Genomic DNA, 26,164 nt, shown 5'->3' on the forward strand with positions numbered 1-26,164 from the left:
TTGGCCCGCACGCAGTGGCGCCGGTCACGTGGGGGGCGACGTTTCGCGCCAATTTTGGTTGGATGGGCTGCGGTCCGCCGTGCGAACGCTCTCTGCTACCTGGGGCCGAGATCCTTGAGTCGGACAACTGCTGAGGTCCCCGACAGCGATGGCACTGAAGGACTACGCGCTCGAGAAAGGTGAGGGTCTGCAGACCTGAGAGGGGCGTCCTGCGGGGGAAGCCTTTTCGGCCAAATACTTGTCAATGTGAACTGGGGTTTTGGGAATCCGGGATTGGCGCGCGAGGCCAGAGGCAGGGCCGGGAAGCGGCGGGGCACCATGGTCGGAGAAGAGCTGCTCATCTTGTCCGGAAAAGGAGTGGGGGTCGTGGGGGTGGAAGCGGACAGTGGTGCTGGGGATCCTGGGGGGGGGGTTCGCGCCCAGGAGAGACCGGGACCTCAGGGCCTTTCCTCCCCGTGGACTGGCACCCCGGGCCCGCTTCCTTTTGCGCCTTTAGGCACTCCCCGAGTGCCTGAGTGCTCCCAGGAAGCGCCGAAACCCCGGGGGCGGGCAGACCCTGGTTGCTGCTTGCCGGGATTGGCCATTTTAGGCCAATCTCCAAGCGGAAGTGAAGGCGGGCGGAAGTCGCGCGACGTCGGTGGAGGGAGTGTCGTGTGTAAACAGTGTCCTTCCGCGCGGCGGTCTTGGAGGGAGTTGCTGGGGGTGGGACGTGCCTGGAATCGGGGGACTGAGCTGGAGGCCGAGAGAGGAGGCGGTGGGGTGGGACGTAGTGGCCCCAGACGAGGCGGCCAATCGCCGGGCGGGCTCCCGCCTTGGGCGGAGGAATCCAGGCTGTGAGCAGGCAGCATCTGATCCCATGTGCTTCTTTGTTTACTAAGAGCGGAAGCAGTGGCGGGAGAGGTGGTGGGATGGAAGAAGGGCCTACTGGCTGAGGTTTACGGGACCGAAAGAAGGGGGAATCGTACGCCTGCAAGGAAAGCTGAGAACCTTGAGATGTGAGTGTGTTGCCGGGTGTGGGAGGCCTTTAGGAAAGAGTACTGAGGTTTAACTAGGGCAGAGGCTGGGATTCCTCCGGAGGGAGGATGTTGGGTAGTACTTAAAGCTGCCAGGGTTCCCTTATTCCCCAGGTGGAAACAGACGTGCTTGAAAGGAGTTCTGCTCAGTTTGGGGAGAATGATGGAGGCTTAGTTAAATGTTCATGTAACTAGTTTGTAGGTGTTACCTTAAACAAAAGTGGGTTTCTTAGATCTGGATCAGAGAATTTTGCAATAAATTCCCTTTCAGATATTGCGTAATATTTTAGACGAAAGTTGATCCTCGTGATTTTACATTTGTGTTATAGAAAAGATTAAGAAGTTCCTACAAGAGTTCTACCAGGATGAGGAATTTGGCAAGAAGCAGTTCAAGTATGGGAACCAGTTGGTAAGTCTTAAGATTGAGTGGAGGGAATAAGGTGGTTGCTTAAGGAGTTGTAGGGGTGGCTGGGCTGGCTTATTGCAGCAAGTGACACCTTTAGCAGGATGCCTGGTAAGTGAATATAATACACTCATAATGATTAAAGGGTGTTTAGCAATTGGGAGGCTGTGTTTTGGGAACTGAGAAGTGAATATTGCTCTGTTCATACTGTTTCAGTCTTCCCCTGGGGAGGCCAGAACCTGTGTGCTGAGCTCACGGATGTGAACACTGGTGAGCACAGTAAATTTGACTCTTGCTGCCTCTTCCCCACCCCAGGTTCAACTGGCTCATCGGGAGCAAGTGGTAATGTACATAGACCTAGATGATATAGCCGAGGACGATCCTGAGTTGGTGGACTCAATTTGTGAGAACGCCAAACGCTATGCAAGGCTCTTTGCTGATGCCGTGCAAGAGCTGCTGCCTCAGTTCAAGGAGCGAGAGGTGAGTGGTTGCTAAAAAACACAGGGCAAGGGACTTAGGTTTCTGTTAAGAAGCTTTCCAGATATTGGTGTTTTCTGAATGGGTAGACAGGCAGTGATTTCTGCTTGGCCACTCTTTATGCTCTCCCCTTTCCGCATCCTGCTACTTACTTTTCCTGTCCTGCTTTTTTCATTAGGTGGTAAATAAAGATGTCCTGGACGTTTACATTGAGCACCGGCTGATGATGGAACAGCGAAGCCGGGACCCAGGGGCAGCCCGAAGCCCACAGAACCAGTACCCTCCTGAGCTTCTGCGCAGATTGTGAGTGGTCTTGGTGGGGAAGGGTACAGGAATTTGTTTTTCAAGACCTTAATAATGACTATTTTCTTTTAGTGAGCTGTATTTTCAAGGCCCAAGCAGTAACAAGCCTCGCGTGATCCGGGAAGTAAAGGCTGACTCTGTGGGAAAATTGGTGACTGTGCGTGGAATTGTCACCCGGGTCTCTGAAGTCAAACCCCGAATGGTAGTGGCCACTTACACTTGTGACCAGTGTGGGGCAGAGACCTACCAGCCGGTATGTATGGAGCAAGAACCTGGAGCACATTTAAATGTTAGTGGATTGTTTGTTTTTTAAGAATTAATTTTGTCTTCTGGTATTTATCTGTTTATCATAGAACACATTCACTTCTTTCTTTTTCTGGTATGTTGTCTGTTCACATCCATTGGTGTTCTCGCTTCTTATCATTATTGACCTAGGAGAGTTGAAGGTGGCCTTGACTGTTTTCACGGTATCTGCCCTGAAGAGGAAATGTGATTCAAGTGACTGGCTGACTTGGAGAGGCTCATTTCCTACTGATTCCTTTAGTACTTCTTTTTTTACATCCTAGATCCAGTCTCCCACTTTCATGCCTCTGATCATGTGCCCAAGCCAGGAGTGCCAGACCAACCGTTCAGGAGGGCGGCTCTATTTGCAGACACGGGGCTCCAAATTCATCAAATTCCAGGAGATGAAGATGCAAGAACATGTGAGTTGGGGGTATGTGGTCCAGGGCCCAGGGAAGGCAGAGCGTGGCTCAAATCCTACAGTTACTCACACAGTGGAAGAAAGCTAAAGAGGCTGAGGCAGAGAAGTCACCTAGAGCAGGGGGGCGGTTTACCTAGAACTTGCTGGTTGAGGCGATCTTAGCTTCCTTTCCTGTCAGCTTGTCTGAGGTTGGGTGCTGAGAAGTAGAAGAGTGGAGTGGGATGCCTAGACGGAGGGTTAGGTCCTTGTAGACGGAGGGTTCCTTTCTGTTTGCCTATGTACTCTTCTCCCCTGTAGAGTGACCAAGTTCCTGTGGGAAATATCCCTCGTAGCATCACCGTGCTGGTGGAAGGAGAGAACACAAGGATAGCCCAGCCCGGAGACCACATCAGTGTCACTGGTATCTTCTTGCCCATCCTGCGCACTGGGTTCCGACAGGTGGTGCAGGTAAGGAAGGGAGTCCGAGGTGAGGAGGTGTGCCCCCCTTTCCCCCATCTGCTTGGTGTCACCACACCCTCTGAGAAAACTGTGAACAGCCAAATACCACACAGCAGAACAAAAGGTTTTGGCAGAACTCCCAGTGGAGGAATGGTGTGGAAGGGCAAGTCAAAAGGATTTCATTCCTTTCCTGGCATTTCCCGTCCAAGGGTTTACTCTCAGAAACGTACCTGGAAGCCCATCGGGTCGTGAAGATGAGTAAGAGCGAGGAGGAGGAGTCAGCTGGGGAGCTGAGCAGGGAGGAGCTGAGGCAGATCGCAGGTGAGGAGCCCGGGGAAGGGCAGGGAGTGTGGGGGGGTTCTTTCTTCCCCAGAAAATCCTTTTAACTCTCAACTTACCACAGAGGAGGATTTCTATGAAAAGCTGGCAGCCTCTATTGCACCAGAGATATACGGGCATGAAGATGTTAAGAAGGCGCTGCTGCTCCTGCTGGTAGGCGGCGTGGACAAGACTCCTCGAGGCATGAAGATCAGGGGTAAGGGGGGAGAGGCTGGTGTGCATGAAGGCATTTGGAGGAGAGGATGAGGGGGTCACAAAATAAGAGTTGGCATCTTGGCTTCAAGGGCACACGAAGGGTGGGATTAAAAGAAATAAATGCTGGGTGTTGGGGGACCTCAAAAATATTTGCCTCTGTCATTGGACCTCATTGAAAAAACAGTCACCCAGGAGCTTCTTCCCCTTCTCCAGGCAACATCAACATCTGCCTGATGGGGGACCCGGGTGTGGCCAAGTCTCAGCTCCTGTCTTACATTGATCGCCTGGCCCCCCGCAGTGAGTAATCAGACCCTGGGAGAGGTAAACAAGACAGGGATAGGACCACTGTGCTTATTTGCTTTGGGGGGTTTGGAAGGTAGGAGAGGAAGAGATGTCAGCACTGACACCCCACAGATCTTCACCTGCCTCAGGAAGGCCTGGGCAGGTGGGTAGAGCAGTTGTAGTTAGTCACTGTCTCCATTTATTGGGGGTCTCTCTTCCTAAACATGTCCACTTACTTCTCTTCCTAACCCTGCCACTCAGGCCAGTACACAACAGGCCGGGGCTCCTCCGGAGTGGGGCTTACAGCAGCTGTGCTGAGAGACTCCGTGAGTGGGGAGCTGACCCTGGAGGGGGGGGCCCTTGTGCTGGCTGACCAGGGGGTGTGCTGTATTGATGAGTTCGACAAGATGGCTGAGGCTGACCGCACAGCCATCCACGAGGTCATGGAGCAGCAGACCATCTCCATTGCCAAGGCGGGCATCCTCACCACACTCAATGCCCGCTGCTCCATCCTGGCTGCTGCCAACCCTGCCTACGGGCGCTACAACCCTCGCCGCAGCCTGGAGCAGAACATACAGCTCCCTGCTGCGCTGCTGTCCCGATTTGACCTCCTCTGGCTGATCCAGGACAGGCCCGACCGAGACAATGACCTACGGTAAAGGAGGCTCAACACTGAGAGACATTAAGTAATGATGTGTAGGAAAGGAGGAGAAACTGGAGCCGCCCACCCCCAAATTCCCTCATGGGAACTCCAGAGCTTCCCCTCTCACTGCAGGGACTGGCCCGCGGTTCTTAGGGAAACTGGATCAGGGCTGAAACCACTGATGAGGGTTTCCTGTGGAAGCTTGTCATTGTCAATACTGTGAGGAGATGGCAGGGCTGAGACGGGCCATAGAGTTGGGACATCAGGTGTGTAGCACCACAAAGTGTTCCTGCTCGCCTCTTCTCAGGTTGGCCCAGCACATCACCTATGTGCACCAGCACAGCCGGCAGCCTCCTGCCCAGTTCGAGCCTTTGGACATGAAGCTTATGAGGTAGGAGAGCTGGGTAAGGACCTTAGGTGCTTTACCAGCCCCAAGTGTCAAGGTTCTGCGCCATGTGTGTGCGCTGAACAGCTTTCAGTCTTCGGGAGTATAGTTCTCACCACTGCTCTGTCCCCTTCTACCATTGTCTTGGCTCTGAGGATATGAGGCTAGGTTACTGTCTCCCTCACCCATATCCACAGTCCTAGCCTGGCCATACGAGCAGCACATGGCATCAGAACCTGCCTTTTACATGTCCACCAGCCACCCATCTCAGGATTGAGGCAGATTCTCATCTTGGGCAAAGCTGGGTCTCGCTCTGTGGATACTTGATAACACTATTTTCTCTGTGGGGTCTGTCCAAGGGCTCCCGTGATCCCTCAAGCTTTTCTTCCTCTTACACTCTTGAAGTGAAATGAAATACATTTTTGTTCCCTTTAGCCATGTTGTATGTTCAGGGGAGGGGACTTGACCATCCTTCATGAGAAGTGGATTTGTCTTACACAAAGGCCTTTTTTCTGAAACGGAAATAATTTGAAATGCACCATTGGGAGAAACCCATCAGTGAGGTTTAAGCCAAGCAAATAGTTATCCACTAACTTGTTTATCCTATATTAAAATCACCCATCTCCCCTGCTTCACCAGGTTCTCTTACATGGAACACTTATTATGCAGAAAAAAACAGTCCCCATCTCCCTTTCCTGCTTTCTCACAAACCTTGTCTTCCACAGACGTTACATAGCTATGTGCCAGGAGAAGCAGCCCATGGTGCCGGAGTCCCTGGCTGACTATATCACAGCAGCTTATGTGGAGATGAGGCGTGAAGCCTGGGCAAGTAAGGATGCCACCTATACTTCCGCCCGGACCCTGCTGGCTATCCTGCGACTGTCCACTGCTCTGGTGAGTGCCAGGCCTGTTCTGCCGGAGGGTGGTGTGTGCTGGCTCTCTGGGCAGCCTGCCTTAGCTGGCCTCTCTGTCGTCTCCCCCTCGCACTCAGCCCTGCTGGGGCTAAAGTGCTGACAGTGCAGATAGCGGTCCTCCGAGCTACCGCACTGTGGGTACTTGCTGCTCCAGCAGGGCATGCGCAGCACCCTGAGGGGAAGGCCTTCTCGCTTCCCACACCTACAGCGGGGCGGATGGGTTAATTTCCCTCACTGTGTCCTAGATCTTGTGCTAGACACCTTCATTTCTGTCCTCACATCCTGGACCTTAGTCCTGGGGGCTCCAAAGTGCTGTTCGTGCAGGTAGTGTGATTGCCTGACCTACTGCTGAGCTAGCACTTCCCGAGCCCCAGGGACATGACCTCTGCCAATCACCTTCTTGGCTGAGCTCCCCAAGCTCCATCTGTCATGGTGGGGGAGCCCAGTGGAGTTCAGAAGCTCTCCCTCACAGGACAGCTGAACACCGGGACTGGCCAGTGTTGAGAGGCGGAGACTTGGGCAATTGCTGGACGCTGCCCTGGGCATTGCACTTGTCTCGGTCTGACAGTGCCGGCCCCACACTGCAGATGTTGGTGGGTGGGAAGGGTGCCTCCACTTGTTTTGTGAGTAGGCAACACACGGGGTGCCTGACTTTGAGCAAGGGGGCACCCTGACTTTGTTCCATCCTGTCCTCCTGTTCCCATCTTTGCCTACCTTCCCCTTAGGCACGTCTGCGGATGGTGGACACAGTGGAGAAGGAAGATGTGAATGAAGCCATAAGGCTGATGGAGATGTCAAAGGACTCACTCCTGGGCGACAAGGGACAGGCAGCAAGGTGAGTGATTCAGTGAAGGATATCAGGAAGTCACCTTGTCCTTGAGCAGACCACTCATCCTTGGGGTGTCTGCATCACGTGTACATGACGTTGGCTTCAGTTCTAACACTGACTTCTTGTTCTCTGGCGTGTTAGGTGTTCTTGTTTGTACCCTGACCTCTCACACCCACATTTATTTTCTTCAGGACCCAGAGATCAGCCGATGTGATATTTGCCACTGTCCGTGAGTTGGTCTCAGAGGGCCAAAGTGTCCGCTTTTCCGAGGCAGAGCAGCGCTGCATCTCCCGTGGCTTCACACCTGCCCAGTTCCAGGCAGCTCTGGATGAGTATGAGGAGTTAAATGTCTGGCAGGTCAATAACGCTCGGACATGGATCACTTTTGTTTGATTCCAGCTTGCCTGAGACAGTAGTCTGTACAGTGCTCACCTGCCCCTTCCTTTAATGGTCTGATGATGCTCCTGAGGGGAACATGCCTTGTGCTACACTTGATAGTTTCCTTTTGCTAATAAAGTGTTTATAGATTGCCGTCTTCTGTCAAAACAGGGTATTGTGAGTTTTCATTAAGTCCTGTTACACAAAGACAGTGTTTAAGCTGGCAGTCTGGTCCCGTCATTTTTACTGTACCTCATGCTCTTGGGGATACAGCTCTGGTATAAACCAGGCCAGTTCCTCTCCCATTTCTACATACTGAAATGCCTCCATAAGACCACTTCTTAACTTCTACCTACCTAATCTCTAACTCCCACTGTACAGCCTTGTGTAGGGTGTGATAAAATGCAGGAACTTGAGGGTGGACTGTGGAAGTCTGATACCCAGCCCAAGTGACTGCGTTTCATAGTCCCGTGTTTGGCTCATGTGAAGACAGTCCACCTGACTGGACATGGGTCACTTCAAGTGGCAGTGGCCTCCCAAACACAGGGCAGGTGTCAAGGAGAGCTGATAACAGATGCACATGCCCCTGAGCAAGGCTGGAACTAAGGGCTTTCTTTTAAGATCTGAGGTGAGACACCTGTACTAAACAGAGAGGGACAGAGCCTTTCGAAGGGGTGCTGAGGGGCTGTTCCCCTTTTATTAATGACCAAGGTTTCTCCAGGAATGTAGCACCCCTCCCCTCGAGGACAGTCATCAGACTCATGTCATCCAAGTACCCTCAGAAGAAGAGCCCTCGCATGCGCCTGCCAATGCCTTGCCGATCATACAAGACGTTGAACTTGTTCACAAACTGGTTCATGGTGTTGCATGTTTTGGTGATGGTGCCAAGGTAGGCCATGAGCCCCACATCGTTGCATTGCTGGGAAGGAACAGAAAGAACCAGTTTCCCTGGGAACACTTGAGTCCCATGTCCTGCATGCAACAGTGATACATGAGCCCCACCTCCCCACCCTGGGTTATATACTCACATCATAAAAGTCTGTCTTGAACTTGTCTGTGCTGAGCACTGGTAGGCAGTGACACAGAGCATAGGCTTCCCGCAGGATCTCATGGTTAAAGGGGACCTCTCCTAAAGCCATAAAAAGGCTGCATTAACATAGATGCTGTCGCTTCCCCAGGAGGGAGATGAAAAGTCGTGCCAAGGACACAACCTACCGGCTTCAGAGGCCTTGACATACTCCAAGATGAGCTTGACACGACTGTGCAGCATCTTAATTGCACTGTGTTGTGCTATCAGGTGTTCAGCCACTGTAAGGAGACGGACAGGCCAAGGCTGAGAAGGCATGGGGCCACATCTTCCACCCCCACTTCCAAAGAAGCCTCTCCAGGCTCCATTACCAGTAGAGTTCTCGCCACTGCCCGTGGCCGTCATTCGAGCCACGTGGTCTACACCAATGCGTTCAGCTTCCTCTGTGGCCAGAGTGTAGGTTAGCTCAGCAAACAGCATTGTGGCCTACATGGCACATAGGGAGAGTCAAAAGCAGGAAACACCAAGAGCAGGCTCTGAGGGTTGTTGAAGGGTAGGGTATTACCTCTCCATTGATTATATCAATGACAGACTCAAAAACGCTGACGGGAAGCTGTAAAGGAGAAATAGACAAGAGCTCTTAACATCAAAAGCACCCACGCCTATACTACATGCCAAAAATAGGGCTTGGCCCTTTTACGTTAGATATTCTTAGCTTGTAAGACACAGTCCAGTAGGGATTATCCCCATTTGACACATGAGGAAGATGCTGTATAGAGGTTAAATGACTAACCCAGAGTCACAAAGCTGGTAAGCCGCAGAATGGAGATTCAACTCCACAGAGATGTCATGCAGTGAAAGACAGCAGGGGATGAAGGCAGAAGAGGCATGGTGCTAGACAAGCACTGAACTGTGAGGTCAGTGTTACTTACGTCTGTGTGCTTCGTCATGGGATTCAATTTAAGAAAGAGGGGGCTCTCGATTATCTCGCACACCTGTTAGAGGGGACGATGGACATGACTTTCTTCCCCTCCTTTTCTCTGCCCTAGCATGCACACGTGTAAGCTTGTATACCTGCTTATGGACGTGGATGTCGGAGGAGTCAGGTGGACCCCCTGTGGTATACCAACCCAGAAACTCCAGCTCCTTGAATACCTGTTTAACTGGAGAGGAAGGAGTCAGAGCGTATTATTTCTTTAAACCATCCTTCCTTAATTGTAAGCTCCTGGCGTGTGTTTTCCCCAATTTCTCTCCTCCCAAATCCCGGCTCAATTTAATTGATCCTTCTTGTCTTCTCTCATCCTCTACCTTCTTTGGGGAATACTACTCAATGTATCTCTTCAGCTACTCTCTCTCCTCACTGTTCTTGACCTAGTCTCCTATCTCTTCCCAACCTTCTCCAGCTTCCCCATTCCGCTGGTTTTTAACTTCCACTTCTCTCCCCCACCTCCATTCCCCTCTCACACTGCTCCTCCTTGGTGTAATAATATTCCTTGTCAATGATAATCTTCTCTTCCACGGTGTGGGACAGCAGCTCAAAGGAGTTCATCACCTCGATATTTCGGCCCTCCTGCTTCCCGATCAGAGCCCCAATCACTAGGGGAGAGCAGGACACAGGAGAGGTGAGAATAGGGAATCCCGAAACTTCTCCCCAATCATAGGAAAACAACTCAGGAGGGTCTGCGGTCGGTGTGAACCAAGTCCTGGGGAAACGGTGACTCGGGGAAGGGGAACTGGCCTCAGGAAAAGAAGGGGAAAGACCACTGTTTGGAGGACGTGACCAAGGAGAGAAGGTCGGAGAATTGGGCCACTCACTCACCCTGCATAGGCCGCCCCTCCTGCGAGCGCATGCGAATCCAGTGGTCTGAGATGTTGAGAATGACCAGGGGATGAAGAGCGACCGAAACACTCCCCGTCACTCCGGAGGCCATCACGCTGGGGACTACTAAGGGTGGAGGAAAAGCAGGGAGGGTGAGTCCGGGCCCCACGTTCTTCCCTGGGGACGCGGAGCTGAAGACACACATCCATCCCGCAAGTTATCCCCAGGAGCGGCGCTGGCGTCCCGCCCTCCCGACGTCTCCTTGGAGCCCAGAGAGGCCTGAGCGCACGCCGAAGGGCGTCTCCAGGAGCCGCCTCCGCGGGGCCCGTTACCTGCAGCATCCACCTCCATCCCGCTGCTCCCTCCGGTCCCGTTCGCCGCCGCCGCCGCCGCCATTTTCCCCGCGCCGGCCAGCCTCGGCCCCGCACCCCCTCCCGGCTGCGTACGGCCCGCCGCGCATGCTCAGTGTCCTCGGGCGCGCGCCCAGCAGGGCAGGGAAGCGCGAGAACGTGAGGACCCCGGAAACGAGCGATTTACGGCGACCCTGGTCCCGCCCCTGCCCTGCTGCTGACCTAGAACTAATTTTAATCCCGTCCCGCCCCAATCTCATCATCCCTGTGGGTAGAACTGGGATAAAGCTGACTGCCTACTCCCAAGACGGTGGCAGAATGAATGAAAAATCGTGTTAGTGCTCTGAAGTAAAGCCCAAGCTCTTACCACGAGCTGCAAGGCCCTGCGTGGTCCGGCCCTGTCGGCCAGCCGGCCTGGCCTCTGCTTTTCTGCCCCTCTATCCCCGTGCTTCATCCACACCGGCCCTCAGGTCTGTTACCTTCACACGCCCCACTGGCTCCCACACCAGGGCTTTCTGTCCTTCTCATCACTGTGTCCCCTGGGACCAACACGATACCTGACACAGGGGCACCTAAATAATTTGAGTGAATAAATGAATAACTCGGGGTGGATCCTGCTTTTGAGTGGCTCCTTGTGCACGTCCTCTTTTCTCCTTCCAAATAGTGTATTACCTGCAGTTCTAGGAACTTCCCCAGCATTTCCTAACTACTTTTAGCCTCCCTCCGCGCTCCATCAGTCTTTCATAACTCAAACAGCCCACTCTGGCAAACAGCCCACTCCAGCCTCTCCCCACACTCCTGCACCCGTTAGGCTGGCTGACTCTTTTGGCATGTGATTGTTCTGCACCCAAAGTGTAAGCTCCTTGAAAGCAGGTAGAGACCTGAGTCTTGACCCTGCAGAGTCTTGTCTGGTGCCCAGAACTCACAGGTACCAGGAGATGTTTTGTGGTGATAATGTTGATTTACGTAAAATTTAAGCAACCTCTCCATTTAAGAGCCCGGATGAAGGGAAGTTGAAGGGCCAGCAACCCTCAAGAAATGCAGAGAGAGAGGTCGTCTGTCCAAGGGGAAGTTAAGAAAGAGTTTATCTCATTCTAATCCCTAGTGAAAAGCCTGCCAGCCCACTGAGAGAATTAAGGAAGAAAACCATATATGTCTTAGGAAAAACGAAGTCAGAAATATACAGTATATCTCTTATACATGGTAGACAGCGTCTAAGGAGTATAATGTTTCTCAGCTAGATAGAAAGCTAAAATAAAGACAAGAACTAGACTGGTGGTAATAAAGTTGATAGCTTGCTTGGCTGCTTCTCACATTAAAGACCTTCTTTGTCTTTTTGTTGTTTTGACCACTTTTGAAACCTTCATATAATTACACAACTCATTAAACAGTGGCTATTGTGAAATTTAAGGACGACTTTGAAATTGAGCCTGTTGATTATACATGCTTTGGAAGTAAGCTCAATGAGCTTTTCTTAAAAGTGCATTCTATGTAAAAACTACCAAAAACCCTCAAGTCGAAATTCTTGTGTTAGGACAACCATTCCACCGCTCTCTTCCTACCTTCCCACAAAACTAAATACAGTGCATCACTTTGTTGCTTGGTTAACTGTTCCTTCCACAGGGTGGAGGTGACCAGTCTTGTGGGGAACAGAGAGGGGGTGTGCTCTGACAGTCTGCAAAGAGAAGCCACTGAGGTACAGCATGGCAACTTCAGTTAACAATACTACATTACATATTTGAAAGTTGCTAGGAGAGTAGGTATTAAAAGTCTTCAGAAGAAAAAAAATTGTGTAACTATGTACAGTGATGGCTTAACTAGACTTACTGTGATCATTTCACAACATATACAAATGTTGAATCACTGTGTTGTGCACCTGAAACCAATATGTTCTATATCAATTCTCAATTAAAGAAATAAAAGAAGGAAGGAAGAAAAGATACTGGGCTCACCAGGAGAGAGCCCAGAATGGGCCACCGATTGCTCTGAGTCTGTGGTGTTGTCAAGAAATTGTACCTCTGGGGTCAGTGGTTATCCATCCATAATTCATTTACTTAAAAGTTTAGGAGTGCCCACTATGTGGTAGGCATGACTCCAGGTACTGGGGCACGGCACTGGACAAAACAAAGTTCTACCTTCATAGAGCTTACACTCTAGTTGTATGAAACACTAGGATATCAAGAGGGACTGAAGGGATGTCTTTTACATAAAGAGAAGAGCCGAATGGAGTGAGGGATTTAGACATCTCTGCCTCTGGGCCTCTTACCCCCACAGCCGTCTCAGTCTGTCCTCGGCGCTGCCACCACTCCAGCCTCTGCTCACCTGCAGCCAAGCAGCCATGCCACCATGTCGCCCAGAGCACTGAGCGGAACTCTTTATATATAAAGAGTCAATAACAACGGTCTCAGCCTCTGCCTTAGGGCGCCACCACTCCAGGCTCTGTCTCTGCCCAAGGCTCTGCTCTTGCCTCCAGCCTCTGCTCTCCCGCATCCTTGCCTCAAGAGCACTGGGCAGAGCCCTTTAATATAGCAGCACAGTCAGTAATAGTGGATTACCAACACGTGTGCCAGCAGCACCTGCCAGCACTGCACGTGCGCAGTGGGCAAGTAGCTTATGGCCAGGTGAGGGTTCTGGCCGTGGTAACTTCCATTTTCCTGACACCTTGTTATTAGGTGAGACCTGGACAGGTCTCCGAGTCCATCGCCTCTGGCAGTGCCCCATGCTGGCAGGAAGAGAGGATGAGCTGACCAGCTGTAGCTCACAGAAGCCCGGGCCCAGGGGCTGACCTCCAGTACGGTCCTGTAATCCACGATGGGCTTAGTCATCAGTGGGCAGTCCACTGCTTGTGGGCACTTTCTCCACCCAAATCACTACAGTCACCGTCTCTCTCAAACACACATCCAATACCATTAAAGCAGACACATCATCACCATCACCATCAGACTCTATGCACACATGCACACATCTCCCAGCTCTTTATCTGGGCTGAGAGTGGATAAGGTGTACACTCTCCTTTAAGGGCTGGAGGTGGCCAGGAGAGTTTAATCTGTAAATAAACCATCATTAATTTTCTCACTGATTAAGTCTCTGTAGGGGCACAAAGATAAATCGATCCATGTGCCTCTACCCTACGAGTTACTCTCGAGAAAAAGAGAGTGAGGAATGTCGCAGGAACCAGTGGACTCTGAGTTGGTCCCAATGCACTGAGGGTCAAAAAATTATTTCTTCCCATCCTCTGAATCAGGTGCCATGAGCTCTTGTGTCTGCTATGAAATTTCCCATACTGACCCTCTCTACCTGTTTCTGTGGTGACCCTAAAACCACGCAGCCCACTGGGCCACTGAGTACCCAGAATGTTTCTACTCACTGTAGCTCATAGGAGGCAGCCCAGGCCGGGGCACTTGGTGGGAACCCCCATCTCCACAACCCTGCCACTCCCCTCTCACCCTGCCTCCTGCCTGACACAAAATCAATGCTCTTTGGTTTGATTTATCTCAACTTCCTGATCTCTAACCGAACCTAGTAGGTATATACATCATAGCCATCTCAGGTGTAGCTGTAGAAGATAAAACTTACCTGTATTTTCATCTGAACAGCTTGCAGGAGCTGGTCAAGACCCCATGGCTACAAGTTTGCTTGGTGAACAAGCGGCAGTGTAAATAGATGGACCGCAGCCAGTGGGAACCACTCCTGGACATAAAAGTGTATTTCCACCCTTCCTGTAGCCTTAGGGAAGCCTCATTATAGACTAGAAGGTGTGGCTGAGCCCCTAATTTTGCCTCCAAAATTAGTACCCTGGGTCCTTTGTGCATGCTCATGAGGAAGAGGAGGGGTTTCCAGCTCAGAGGGGAGAACCTCGATCGGATGCTTCCCATGCAGTCCCAGCAGCCAGAACTCTGGGTCCTGCCTTTAGATTCCTCAGGCTCCCTGCCCTTACTTTCCCTGGAGTTCATCTGGAGAGGTGGGATTGTAAAGGCTGACAGAGCACTGGACTGCATCACTAACAACTCTGTGGCACCCTGAACATCTGGCTGTTGCACTTATTCTGAATGCCCTGGAGTTGCTGTTGCCCACCATGGACTTGCCTTGTAAAGGGGTGATCTGGAGGAATTAGCACAGCAGTTATGCCCAAAAAGGTAAGGATGATGAGGCCTCTCTTATTCCATGGCTTGCAGAGAATTCCATCCCCATATATATGAAAGAGAACCAGAGAATCATGCATCCACTTCCAATAACAACTGAAAACTACCTGGAGTGTCCCAATTCAGTTTGGGATCCACATGGATCCCCATCACAAGACTCATGCCTGCAGAGCTATACTAGGATGGCTGCATGTCCTGTCTGTCTCTGTCCACGGCTTCAGCTTGCTCCCACATTGCATGTCCAGGGTTCCCAAGTATTTAGATGCACATCTTGAGATACCTCTCAGGCCAGCCTCACATTTTAGCTCCTTATGCATTGTTCTTTCTTGTCTCTGGGCCTTTGCACTGGCTGTTCTTCTGCCTAGAGCAGAGGGACGCCCTCACTGGCTTGCATCACTTCTGGAAAACCTCTCCTCCCCACTGGGCCCTGCTCTTTGCCACCTTCCATAGTACATATCATAGTTAAGTGAAATTGGTTATTTAGTGTCCTCAGACTGAAGTCACCAGTCTGACCAAATAGGATGCAGAGCTACCTGGGGCATCAGGAGGATCCTTGTTACTCAGGATATTGCCAGATTGCATTTCACATACACTCCATAAGGGTTTGATTCTGACACATACAGGGTTTCTCCCATCAGGGCATAAGTGAGTGAGCCATGAAGCCTCGCCCTCATTCCCTCAAGCATCTCACAGCAGCTTCACCTGTAATGTCCCTGGTTTCTCTGGCTCTCAGCACTTGCAGAGGTTTTGTCCTTACAAGGACATGCTGGTGGGCTGTCAAGTTTTCTTCTGATTTTAGTAATTTAAAGGGGGCCTTTTTACATGACACAAACACCAAAGATGGCTTGCTTGGCAGCATAAACTTGGATTACTTGGAGATTTCAAATAAGGGCATATTTTTTTGCATTAATTAATCCTTATGTAGAGCAGGGACATGGGACAGCAACATGATTAATTTTTTCTGCCTGTGATAAAAAATGCCAAGATATAAACAGTATAGTAAGAACAGGAGGGACTCCATCTTAAGGCTAAGATTCCATTTTAAAAAGCAGGGAGTTGGAGGTAACATTCCTAACGTATTTTATGGTGATTAGCATAGAACCAACCCTATTGCAAGGCAGGGCATGTAGTCCTAAATGATATGTTTCCACTGCTTGAAGGTAACCACTATCTTGAAGAACAGGATCAGTAAATTCCTTGTGTTAAGTTTATTTTACAGAATATCTAGAGGACTATGGATGGTGACATGTCTCTCACCAGAGATAAGACATCATGAGACCACAAGTCAAGCCTACAGTCCCTGGCCTTTTACCCCATTCTTGAAATCCTTAAAAGACACCATTCCTAAGCCTTTAAGCGTATGTTCTTTCTGAGGCTGCCCGCAGTCCCCTCTCTTCAAGTGTGTACTTTGCCTTAAATAAAGACTTCTTGCCATTCAACTTCATGCATTTTGCCTCTGAGCTCTTCCAAGTCCCTTGGGAGATTAATTAAAAGACCCCTTTTCCCAGTGGTAAGCATGTTTGTTATTTCACGATTTCATTAAATTTTCTAGACGTAAGCACAAGTCTTCACTCTCTCTGTTCTACTTCAGACAAGCAGGCTACTGAGAGCTCTGACTTGGGCTTGCCAGTTCCTGTAGCCTGGGTGACCCGTACGGGACGGCAGCTGTATGATCATGCTCTTTGGTAGCCTGCCTGAAAACCTCCTTTCTTTGCCTTTGGGAAGTTCTCAGAACATAATCTCACTCCATCCAGTACTCTGCGGCTCCCCCAAATCCTGGGGTGGTAGGGACTTAGTTGCTACGCTGTGCAGATTCAAGAGGACACTGGACACCAGGTGACCCTGGCTTCAGGAGTTGGCAAGGAATCTGCCCTATGCCGAGCAGTTCAGTGAGCTTCCCTTTCCTCCCTCTGTTATTCTTGCTCTCTGCTGCCTACACGCCTGCTGCCATCCACTACTACTCTCGCTTTGATTTACTTCTTCCTTACGTATACTTGTCTCACCCATTCCTGAATTTTCTCTGTCAAGAGTCAAGAAACCTCTCCCATACACACGTTGAGGTTTCTTTTCAACTAGTGTTTAAGGAGGGGCCTAGTGCTCAAGATAGACTTTCAGCTTAGCTTGGTATAAATTATTTTACCCCCAATTTCTAATGTCCTCCTCTTTGCTGGTCTCTCCTCTGTCCTCTGCGGAGCACGGGTAGGATGGATGCCCCTGCCCCCAAAACACACAAGCCCCTCCCCACGCTCCGCCCACCCAACACCGACCGCTGGCACCCCCACAATGCCAAACCCTGCTCCCGGCCTGCGGCGCCCGAGCATGCGCCCTGCTGTCCGGTGGCCGAGGGGGAAGCGGCTAGTGTAAGGCCCCAGCGCCGCCACTGTGCTAGGCCCCGAGTCAGCAAACCACCGAGAGGCCAAGACCTCCCACTTTCCTAGAGAGAACAAGAGGGATTGGGGGACACGGGGGTGGGGTGGGTGGTGAAAAACACCGACCTGGAAGCGAAACGGAGAGAACTTCCGTTCTTTGTTCTATCCCGGTGTGTGGGTCTGTGACAGGTTCCAACAGGGCCTAGACCGTGGCCGGGCCCCCACATCTCCCGTCCCTGCCCCCAGGGTGAGTCCGGCCGCCCCCGGGGCTCGCGGTGAAGACAGAGGCTGAGGTCGTCAGGGAAGAGGGTGGTGTCTTTGCCGCTGCGACCCGCGGGGTCTCCAGGCCCTCCCGGAGCAGGTGCTGGGGCGCGCTTCTTCTTCCCCGCCGCCGGTCCCCGACTCCACTTCCCCAGGGACCGCCCCCGTCCCCTAACTCCGACCCTGGATCGGGACCCTGCGAGGAGGGGAGGAAACGGACTCCCGTTCTGATTTTGTGACTTAAACAGAGCCCAGTGCGAGCACTTAAAAGTTCCAGGGATGGCTGTAGAGGGATCTTGTAAAACAACAGATGACAGCGACTCTAACTTGGTAGTTCTCGGAGACGTTTCTCTTTACAATTACTCGCGCTCGTGGCAGGAGAGGCCTGTACTTAGCTGGGTCTGAGGATCTGAGAGTGAGGAGTTCTACGAAGTGTGCGTAGTTAGTACTAGTCTTGGAGGGGTGAAAATTTAGAGTCCGGGAATAATTCCGGTGGCGCCCAGTAAATGGAGTCTTTACGGAGAGCGGTACAACTGTGTATGGCTCCCGATTACAATTGTATTACATCTCAGATTCGATCTGCTTTTGAAGTGGGGTGGAACACAGGTGTTCACGCTCTGAAGGGCATGCGTAAACTGCACGAAAATGTAAGCAGGATGATGAACCAGAAACCCATGGAACAATTAGAAGAACCAAAGATATTTATCCCCAAGAAGAGAAGTTTGTGGAGACTGGGCGTCATTTGGTTTCAAATGTTTGATGAACAGTTGTGTGGAAGGAGAAGATTCCATCACTGAAGCCTCATAGGGCACTAGGCCTCTGAGATGAAGGTCCACAGGGATAGATTTTCAGTTTAGCATCTGAAGATCTCAGAGGGCTAAGCTGTGCAGCCATGGAACAGACTCGCTACTGAAGTAGTTGAGAGCATCTAGCAAGGTAGCTGACAGAAGGTTGGGAACTTGAGAAGGCATTTCTTACCCTGGGTGGGAGGTTGGCCTGGAGAAGCTCCAGTTCCCCTTTCCAGGGGTGTGGTGCAAATACTGGTTGTACTCTTAGTATTTATTAGCATATGTCCCCTCTTTTTTTTTTTTTTTCCTTTCTACCTACAGTAGAATTGAAGTTTACATGAGTATTTTAATTTTTTTTTCCTTAATCATATAGCATTGGCATCAGTTAAAGTCAGAATTCCAAGAAACTTGAACAGGCTGCCAGATTCCTAATAACTGCTACTCAGGTCTTATAGGAACTAACTCCAAAGAAGGGAAGAAGGAATCCAGCAGGTAAAGCTTTCCATGACTTGTTCTCACTGCCAGGTCTTTTTTTCTCAGTCCCCAAGAACTTCAGGGAGAGGGTTCAGCAGCTGAGCAGGGGAAGGACCCTGCCTGGACCTGAAGCTGTGGGGGCACAATGGAGATTTTGTTTTCTATAAGAAACATTGTTTACTGAACCAGACACTGGGGACTTATTTTTGACAGTATGCCTTTGAGGCCCAGCTTTGGGTAACACAGCTGTGAGGAGGGAGTGTTGATCTTTTTCTGTGGGGTCAGAGGCTCTGACTTACCTTTCTAATGAGAGTTTGGACTGGACTGTGAGCTGATTTGTTGGGGGTGTCTGCTTATAAACAGTCCTGGAAATTGAAAGTTGGTTTATAGGAACAAATAGATGGCTGGTTCTGAGACAGTTGAAGGGTGATGGTGGGAAGAGCATGTGTCACATTGATTGCCAGCGGGCCTGGCTCACGTCCAGGCAGGTTCTTTCTCTATGTAATGACATCGTTGGTGGGCATTCTATGCCCCCTTCTTGTGACTCTCAGACAGGACCCCTCCCCTTTTTATGCCTTAATATGAATGTAACAATTTGCAGTAATGAAGTAAATACCTTTGCATTGCTGTTTTTTTTACTCCTTCCAACATTATTGGTACAGTTGCACTAGAGTTGGCACTCAACAAATGATTGTTATGTGAGCAACTAAATAAAGAGAGGTAGACAAACCAAGGGCTTTTTCCTTTGCTCTTACATAAGTGTAAGGAATCTCTGATGGCTGCTGCACCTATTCTGGATCTGTTGATTCTTGCCTCAGCCTTCAAGTGTGAAGCAGAAACTTCTTGAGATCAAACCTCAGTCTAGGTCCTTCTGTTTATTCACTAGAGTGTCAGAGAACAAAGCTTTTTTGATTATCATAACAACTGAGGAATGGGGACATTAGGAGGGATAAAAACAGAATAATTAAGTAACCTTAAGTTTAAAAAAAAATACTGGTCTCTGTTTTAGGAACTTATATTTCCAAGGAAATTTATTAGAGAAGGGAGATTGAAACAAAGGCTGACGGCTAACTTCTCAGTAAGAGGAAACACTCCCCCAAGGACCATATAAAGGCCCAAGTTGCTCAGAAATATCCCATCTTTGACTGAGACTGGGAGCAGAAAACTGCCTTAGAAAGAAAGAGAGGAAGAATTTATCCTATTTAATTTGATGAATCTGAGCCGTTTGCCCTAGTTAGGTGAGACAGGGTGGTTTCTCCAAGATTTTAAAAATGAGAACTCATGGAAAGTTTCTCTGTTCTCTGTTAGGTGGGTGCTATTTCATGGCCCCTTTTCCTCTAAAGATAACACCTAAATTTAATGTAGCAGCTACACACCTAAGAAGGTAAGATTTTTTTTTCTCCTAATTCTGTTTATGAGGGTTTTTTTCAAAATCTGTAAACTGCTTTATCCATTATCCCAAATATTCTTAAAAGTTGATATATGCCACATATAAATTCTGCAATACTCTGATATTTTTGAATTCAATAGTTGCTTAGTATTTCATCCTGTTAGTATGATTATTTGGCATCAGTGTTGGGGGAGCCACAGGTGGGATGTCGCCAAGGAACTCAGGCCCTTTTGGGGTTCTCACCCAGTCTTGTTGCAGGGAGCAGGTGTGTATCTTCACCAGGATCGGGAAGACTGGTCCCAGTTGCTGTGTTTCCTATTGCAATTCTTGTTTAGTAACTGAAATGCTAGGTCCCCTCTTTGTGTATTCAGGTGTTTTTTTATTTTTTATTTTAAATCATTGAACCTTGAACTTTTACTTCTACAGTGCTTCCTCGTTTTCATTCAAAAACTTGCTGAGTCTGCAACTGGGAGGCCAGAGGCCAGAGCTTCAAGCCCCACCCATGGAAACTCAGGCCAGTCCTGTATCTCAGGAACCTCAGGCCCTACTTAAGAGTGGTAAGTCGTAGGTTTTCATTCATTCTCTTATTTAGTCATTCAGCAATCTTCTGTTGAAACTCTTACTCATCAGGTGCTAGGCCGACCTCTAGAATCCACATGTGGCTAAGACACAGTCCTTGCCATTCAGTAGGTGATAGCCTAATGGGGAACGCTGACTGCGCCCATAATTAATGTATAGTTCGATAGGTTTTATAGCTGAGGCATTTTGAAGGGCTGTGGGAGCCTCATGCAGGATTGAGAAACAGGATCACCGGGTTCCATTTTCCAGGTGTTCTGTGAGAGCTGGCTTCACAATCCTAGTTTGTGTTCTTTAGGGACGTGCACTTAGACTAGGCTCTTGGTAATCGCTTTGTAGGCCACGGGCGAAAGGTAAAGTGGATAAAAGGTGCTGAAGCATTGGTACTTTGGTTTCATAGACTGTACCCCTGACTTTGGAGCCAGTTTCAGTCCTAAAGGGTGTTATTCCCATGCTTACCAGGAAAAAACACTTATGGACCTTTTTGTCTGGGTGATTCTGCAGAATCTATTCTTTCTAGGGGTTTAGGGTCTCTAAGGGACAGAAAGGTTAAGAATTACAGAAGATGTGCACTCAAGCACAGCACCAGGAAACATCCGTAGTAAAGAGATGGGAGCTGGGGTTGGAGGAAACGGAGAAAAGTTACAGGCATCCTGGCTTCAGTCAGGGTTGGGGTGACGCTGCTAGTTTTCCTATGGTCTGAGAGAACTTCATGCAGGAGTTTGAGTTCAGGGATCTAGAGAACGGTGAGCAGGAGAGCCTGTGTTTCTGTCCAGCTTTGGGCAGATGGACAGGAATCCACCAGTGCCCTATGGTGGGACTGGGCATGTTCATTGAGAATAGAGTGACTGGAGAGGAGGGGCCTGGGGCAGAGTGGAGAGGGGGCAGTCACAGCTCTGTCCGGCAGGGGACCTCGCTCACCACATGTGGGTGTTGTGAGCACCTTTAGTGGCTGCAGAGGAAGTGACCTTGGAAGTAGTGTAAGAAGGAGTGGGGCCTTGGTTGTCTCAGACACTGTGAGTTTCTACAGATTGGGAGACCAGAATGCAGGCAATCTCACTCATGGACCCTTTCACTATCTTTAAGCTCTTCCTTCCTCAGAAGTTCCTGCATTTTCCAACAAGGACAGCCTGGGGGATGAGATGCTGGCAGCTGCACTCCTAAAGGCCAAGTCCCAGGTGAGCCTTCTTTTCCTCCCATCTTCTGGAAATATTTTGTGTGGCAACATACCCTACAGTGCCCTAAACCATGATTCCCTCCATCCAGATGATGGTCCTTTTCTACTGAATAGTGGATCTTAACTTTCCATCTTGGACTCTCATCTCCTCCTCCTCCATCCTTTCCCTCCACTTCCCAAATGTGCATTATTCAACCCCATCCCGAATTATGTCTCTGGTGCTGCCAGTCCCATCCCTTACCCTGAAATTGCATGGAGGAACGTGTCATTGCAGGAGTTGGTGACCTTTGAGGACGTGGCTGTGTACTTCATCCGGAAGGAGTGGAAGCGTTTGGAGCCTGCTCAGCGAGACCTCTACAGGGATGTGATGCTGGAGAACTATGGGAATGTGTTCTCGCTGGGTAATAGTTAGGCTTTCTCCGGAAAATTTTCTTGTCATTTCTTTATGTTCTTGGTTGCTAGTAACAGTTGAGTCACTGAAAATAATTAGCTGAGGACTGACTTAGTCCCAGGAAATTCTAACAATAGTAAAGATAATATCTCAGTTTGTATAGTAATTTGTAGTTTATAAAGGGCTTTCACGTCTACTGTCTTGGTAGGTTCTCACAGTAACACAGCAGTTGAGGTACTCGGGTTCCCATAGTCCAGGTGAGGAAAGAGAAGTCAGAGGTTGTAAGTGCTTTACGTGTGGTTGTACAGCTAACAGGTGGCAGAACTCGAGCCCTGGTCTTTGAACTCCAAGTCTGGTACCTTTTCCCATGTTATTCTTACCATATAATCTGGAGACCTTCCCAAAAGATTAGCATATTGGGATCCTTAACTGCAGGAGATGCTGCTCTGTGCCCAAGGGGACATGCTAAGACTCACCCTCCTGTCTCTGCTGGGCCACCTCAAGGGCCCTGTCACTCTGCTCAGGACCTAGTGCAGGTGTAGCTGCTGCTCCTGTCAAAATTTTGTCTTGTTTTAGGGAGCATTTCCTTCTTAACCTTTAGTCTGTGGATTGTTAATTCCTCGTCTCTCACCCACTTGCAGCAATGACGTTTTCCTGAGCGGTGCCAGGGACATCTTCCTAACTCCCATTTGAGACCTCCCTGTACATTTCCTTTCTGTCCCCTGCAGGTCCCAGGTCTGGGCTTGAGCTCTGGGACCACTCAGTTGGAACAAGATAAACCTTATCCCTGTCTTTCTCCAAGAGCAGGATTCCCATTTCTGAATTTTGACATGATCTCTGGGCCACAGTGACAGGAAGAGCCAAGGTCCTAGGCTTGAAGGGAACAGGGGGTTCCTGAGAGGTACCATTCATGTGGGGGAGAAGCACCTGTTTCTGTCCCTAACACACATTGCCCTGTCTTTACTTCTTAAAGTATAGACAAACTAAAAATGCTATCTAGTAGAGCCCTTCACTTATTCTCTGTGCCCTCAGAGCAGTGAAAGTAGAGACGTGGAACATGGAAGTTGTTTATATATCCTCACATCTTAGTGTAGACCTGTAGGCCTAGGGTCAGAGCTGGGCTGAGCTGCCTTGCCTGTTTCTGTGGACTTGGCATGTGTGGCACTACAGACATGACTGACCCTTTCACCTGAGGCTGGGGGGTCCTAGGTGGCCTCACTCTCATAGCTTCCTCCTGCTCTGCTACTGTTTCTCAATACCGGTCTCTGTTTTTTTTATATTTGCTCTCCCCTGTGATTGTTAAGGTGTTCTGGTCATCACTACCTCCCCAGTTTCATCTACAGTCTGATCTTGCTGAGAACTTTGTCACTTCATTAAACATGTCCTGTCTTTTCTGTTTTGGTTCCCTGCCTTTGCCTGATCCATCTTCCTCTTCCTTATATATCCACCTTTCTCTATACTTCCAGCTCTTTTTCACTTTGATTTTGCTTCCTGCCTTTCTCCTTTCTTGTTTACTTGACCCAGTTCTCTCATTCTGCCTTGGCTGCACACAGCCTGGGCCTCTTTGCATGCAGATGAGAAGCATGTGCTTTTCTCCCTGTAAACATTAATCATGTGATTATCCTGTCCTCTGGTTTTGATTGTTTTTCCCACAGAAAACAAATGAAGTTTATGTTTTGTATTGTGCCAGACGGTGAGACCAGAACTGAGCATGATCCAGAAATTTCTGAAGATACAGGATCACACAGGGTGCTATTGGGAAGATTCCAAAAGGATATTTCTCAGGGTCTTAAGTACGAAGAATCCTATGAACAAGAAGTCAGTCTAAAGAAGCAGTTGGGAAACTCCTCCGGGGAAAGACTGAGTAGGAAGGTACAAGATTTTGGTCAAGTGACAGTTGAGGAGAAGCTTGCCCCCTTGGGAGAAAGAAGTGAGAAATACAGCTTCACTGTGAGTTCCAACCTTCTTTCACATCAGAGATTTCCAGTGGGAGACAGACCCCATAAGTGTGATGAATGTAGCAAGAGCTTTAATCGAACTTCAGACCTTATCCAGCATCAGAGAATCCACACTGGGGAGAAGCCCTATGAATGTAGTGAGTGCGGGAAGGCCTTCAGCCAGAGCTCACACCTTATTCAGCATCAGCGGATCCACACTGGAGAGAAGCCCTACGAATGTAGTGACTGCAGGAAGACCTTCAGTTGTAGCTCCGCCCTCATTCTGCACCGGAGGATCCACACGGGGGAGAAGCCCTATGAATGTAGTGAGTGTGGGAAGACCTTCAGCTGGAGCTCCACCCTTACTCATCATCAGAGAATCCACACTGGGGAGAAGCCGTATGCTTGTAATGAGTGTGGCAAGGCCTTCAGCAGGAGCTCCACCCTTATTCACCACCAGAGAATTCACACTGGGGAGAAGCCCTATGAATGTAATGAGTGTGGGAAGGCCTTCAGCCAGAGCTCACACCTCTATCAGCACCAGAGAATCCACACTGGAGAGAAGCCCTATGAATGTATGGAATGTGGTGGAAAGTTTACCTATAGTTCAGGCCTTATTCAGCATCAAAGAATCCACACCGGGGAGAATCCCTATGAATGTAGTGAGTGTGGGAAAGCCTTTAGGTACAGCTCAGCTCTCGTGCGCCATCAGAGAATTCACACTGGAGAGAAGCCTTTGAATGTAATGGGAGTGAGCAAAAGTTCTCTCAGAGTTACTGCTGGAGTAAATGTCAGAGAGTCTACGTGAGAGCCACACACCTGTTTTCCTCACTTTCTCCGAGTCTAACGAGCTCCTGCCTTACTGTATAAGTATGAACAACTTAGGATGGGTCCCTTAAACTCAAACCGTTCACTCTAGAGAATAGGGCCAGTGGGCAAGTCATCCTGGCACAGTGGTTAGCGACCTAGTCCCCCCAGGAATACCAGCCATGAATGGTTAGGAGATGAGTAGTCGATTATGTGCTGGGAGGAGAGGGAGGCTCTGGGACCTTCACCTTCCATTTTGGAAGGGAGTTTGCACTAGACCATTTTTTCACACCAGAGGAGCCTTTCTTGCCATGGTGGGGATGAAGCACAGTAGGGTAAAATTCCAAGGGTTCTTCTAGTTGGGAGTCAGAATAGTCAGCACAATATGTTCTGGGTCCTGTTAATTTGCTAGGAAGGAGAAATGGAGGCTGTATTTCAAAGCCACTGTTCCTAGCCAGCTTCAAGTTTAGATAAAGAATGCTCTTTTGTTTCATGACTTAATTACAGAAATGCAGGGCTGAGGGATTTATTTTACTGGGAGGGGCCCCCGAGGTTCTCTGTGATCCTGTCATTTGGGGCTTGGAACAGTGAGAGCCATTGGAGATCCCCTCGCCCTTCCCTGTTGTGAGGGGAAATTGGGAACGCCATCCAATCAGCGGGTCTGACAGGAGGGAGAGGGCCAAGGCCATTTAGTTTTGGCCTGTTTCCTTTGTCCCATCTTCTTGCCAATCCTGTAATGGAGAGTGATTTAATCCAAAACCCTAGTTGCTTAAGATGCTTTTAAGGAGCTCAGCCAGCCAGCTGCCCTGCTCTGTCCCCTTGACCTATGACATCTGGCCCCAGCAGCTGGACCTCTCCTGATCCCACCTCTGACTTGAGCAGCTGAGTGTGGATGCAGACAGCCCAGCCCTGAGGCAGGCTCTGGCCTGAGCCTGGCCACAGGGCTCCCTGGCAGGTCAGGAGGGGTTCCCCAGGCTTCCCAGCTGAAGGGGCCTCATCTTTTCCCAGGCCCGCTCATCCTGTAGCGCAAAGTACACTATTAAACAGAATAGTTTTTCAGAAGGGGAGAAGGAGTGTGTTTTTGTGCTGAAGCAGATTTATTTTCAATTTAAACAGCAAACATTAGTGACTATAAATGGAATCTTTCAAAATATTTATAGACACAAACGTGAACTCTTTCCCAAGGCTGTATCATATTCTGCTAGGTGCTGCCACAGACTCGTTACTCACACTGTCACTCCCACCTTCACACCCACATGTAGGATATGTGCTGCATCCCATTCTGTGTGGCACAATACTTGGGGTCAGCAACCTAGAGAGGTGTTCTGGGTGTGGTGTCCCTGACAGGCACACT

General features: G+C 49.7%; 3 protein-coding genes across 10 annotated transcripts; 2 read left to right on the forward strand and 1 right to left on the reverse strand.

Moving 5' to 3' along the window:
* The first annotated feature begins 20 nt into the window (after positions 1 to 20).
* MCM7 (minichromosome maintenance complex component 7) lies at positions 21 to 7,473 on the forward strand. Of its 5 annotated transcripts, none has more exons than XM_036904671.2 (15): positions 21 to 179; positions 1,343 to 1,422; positions 1,732 to 1,896; positions 2,072 to 2,196; positions 2,269 to 2,449; positions 2,763 to 2,900; positions 3,197 to 3,346; positions 3,547 to 3,658; positions 3,741 to 3,872; positions 4,085 to 4,168; positions 4,415 to 4,808; positions 5,104 to 5,187; positions 5,907 to 6,075; positions 6,821 to 6,930; positions 7,116 to 7,473. In XM_036904671.2, exons 1-15 carry the CDS (start codon positions 149 to 151, stop codon positions 7,315 to 7,317), a joined length of 2,157 nt encoding a protein of 718 aa, XP_036760566.1. In that variant the 5' UTR covers positions 21 to 148; the 3' UTR covers positions 7,318 to 7,473. The 5 variants fall into 5 exon arrangements, with proteins under 5 accessions (XP_036760566.1, XP_036760565.1, XP_057343314.1 ...); XM_036904670.2 differs by lacking the exon at positions 21 to 179 and adding an exon at positions 636 to 751; XM_057487331.1 differs by lacking the exon at positions 21 to 179 and adding an exon at positions 867 to 995.
* A 493-nt stretch (positions 7,474 to 7,966) lies between these two features.
* COPS6 (COP9 signalosome subunit 6) lies at positions 7,967 to 10,644 on the reverse strand. Its single transcript, XM_036904681.2, has 10 exons — positions 10,481 to 10,644; positions 10,149 to 10,274; positions 9,794 to 9,925; positions 9,404 to 9,492; positions 9,262 to 9,324; positions 8,895 to 8,942; positions 8,701 to 8,815; positions 8,518 to 8,610; positions 8,331 to 8,431; positions 7,967 to 8,221 (listed from the first exon to the last, which is right to left on the reverse strand). The coding sequence occupies exons 1-10, from the start codon at positions 10,542 to 10,544 to the stop codon at positions 8,081 to 8,083; spliced, it is 972 nt and encodes a 323-aa protein (XP_036760576.1). The 5' UTR covers positions 10,545 to 10,644; the 3' UTR covers positions 7,967 to 8,080.
* Positions 10,645 to 17,105: 6,461 nt separating this feature from the next.
* ZNF3 (zinc finger protein 3) lies at positions 17,106 to 25,872 on the forward strand. Of its 4 annotated transcripts, none has more exons than XM_036904683.2 (7): positions 17,106 to 17,256; positions 18,432 to 18,550; positions 19,841 to 19,916; positions 20,349 to 20,479; positions 21,585 to 21,676; positions 21,950 to 22,076; positions 23,757 to 25,872. In XM_036904683.2, exons 3-7 carry the CDS (start codon positions 19,855 to 19,857, stop codon positions 24,809 to 24,811), a joined length of 1,467 nt encoding a protein of 488 aa, XP_036760578.1. In that variant the 5' UTR covers positions 17,106 to 17,256; positions 18,432 to 18,550; positions 19,841 to 19,854; the 3' UTR covers positions 24,812 to 25,872. The 4 variants fall into 4 exon arrangements, with proteins under 4 accessions (XP_036760578.1, XP_036760580.1, XP_057343341.1 ...); XM_036904685.2 differs by having other exon boundaries at positions 17,107 to 17,256; positions 21,600 to 21,676; XM_057487358.1 differs by having other exon boundaries at positions 17,213 to 17,370.
* Positions 25,873 to 26,164: the final 292 nt, after the last annotated feature.

Source organism: Manis pentadactyla, chromosome 10 (genome assembly GCF_030020395.1).
Source record: "Manis pentadactyla isolate mManPen7 chromosome 10, mManPen7.hap1, whole genome shotgun sequence".
Classification (NCBI taxonomy): Eukaryota; Metazoa; Chordata; class Mammalia; order Pholidota; family Manidae; genus Manis; species Manis pentadactyla.

Excerpts from the sequence above, each read along its gene's own strand:
- COPS6 (XM_036904681.2), bottom strand. The coding sequence starts at position 10,544 with ATGGCGGCGGCGGCGGCGGCGAACGGGACCGGAGGGAGCAGCGGGATG. Across the intron at positions 9,926-10,148 it reads GGAGGGGCGGCCTATGCAGG|TGATTGGGGCTCTGATCGGG; the intron begins GTGAGTGAGTGG and ends GCTCTCCCCTAG. Across the intron at positions 9,493-9,793 it reads TTACACCAAGGAGGAGCAGT|TTAAACAGGTATTCAAGGAG; the intron begins GTGAGAGGGGAA and ends CTTCCTCTCCAG.
- MCM7 (XM_036904671.2), top strand. The coding sequence starts at position 149 with ATGGCACTGAAGGACTACGCGCTCGAGAAAG. Across the intron at positions 1,423-1,731 it reads TCAAGTATGGGAACCAGTTG|GTTCAACTGGCTCATCGGGA; the intron begins GTAAGTCTTAAG and ends TCCCCACCCCAG. Across the intron at positions 3,659-3,740 it reads GGAGCTGAGGCAGATCGCAG|AGGAGGATTTCTATGAAAAG; the intron begins GTGAGGAGCCCG and ends AACTTACCACAG.
- ZNF3 (XM_036904683.2), top strand. The coding sequence starts at position 19,855 with ATGGCCCCTTTTCCTCTAAAGATAACACCTAAATTTAATGTAGCAGCT. Across the intron at positions 19,917-20,348 it reads GCAGCTACACACCTAAGAAG|TGCTTCCTCGTTTTCATTCA; the intron begins GTAAGATTTTTT and ends TTACTTCTACAG. Across the intron at positions 20,480-21,584 it reads TCAGGCCCTACTTAAGAGTG|CTCTTCCTTCCTCAGAAGTT; the intron begins GTAAGTCGTAGG and ends ACTATCTTTAAG.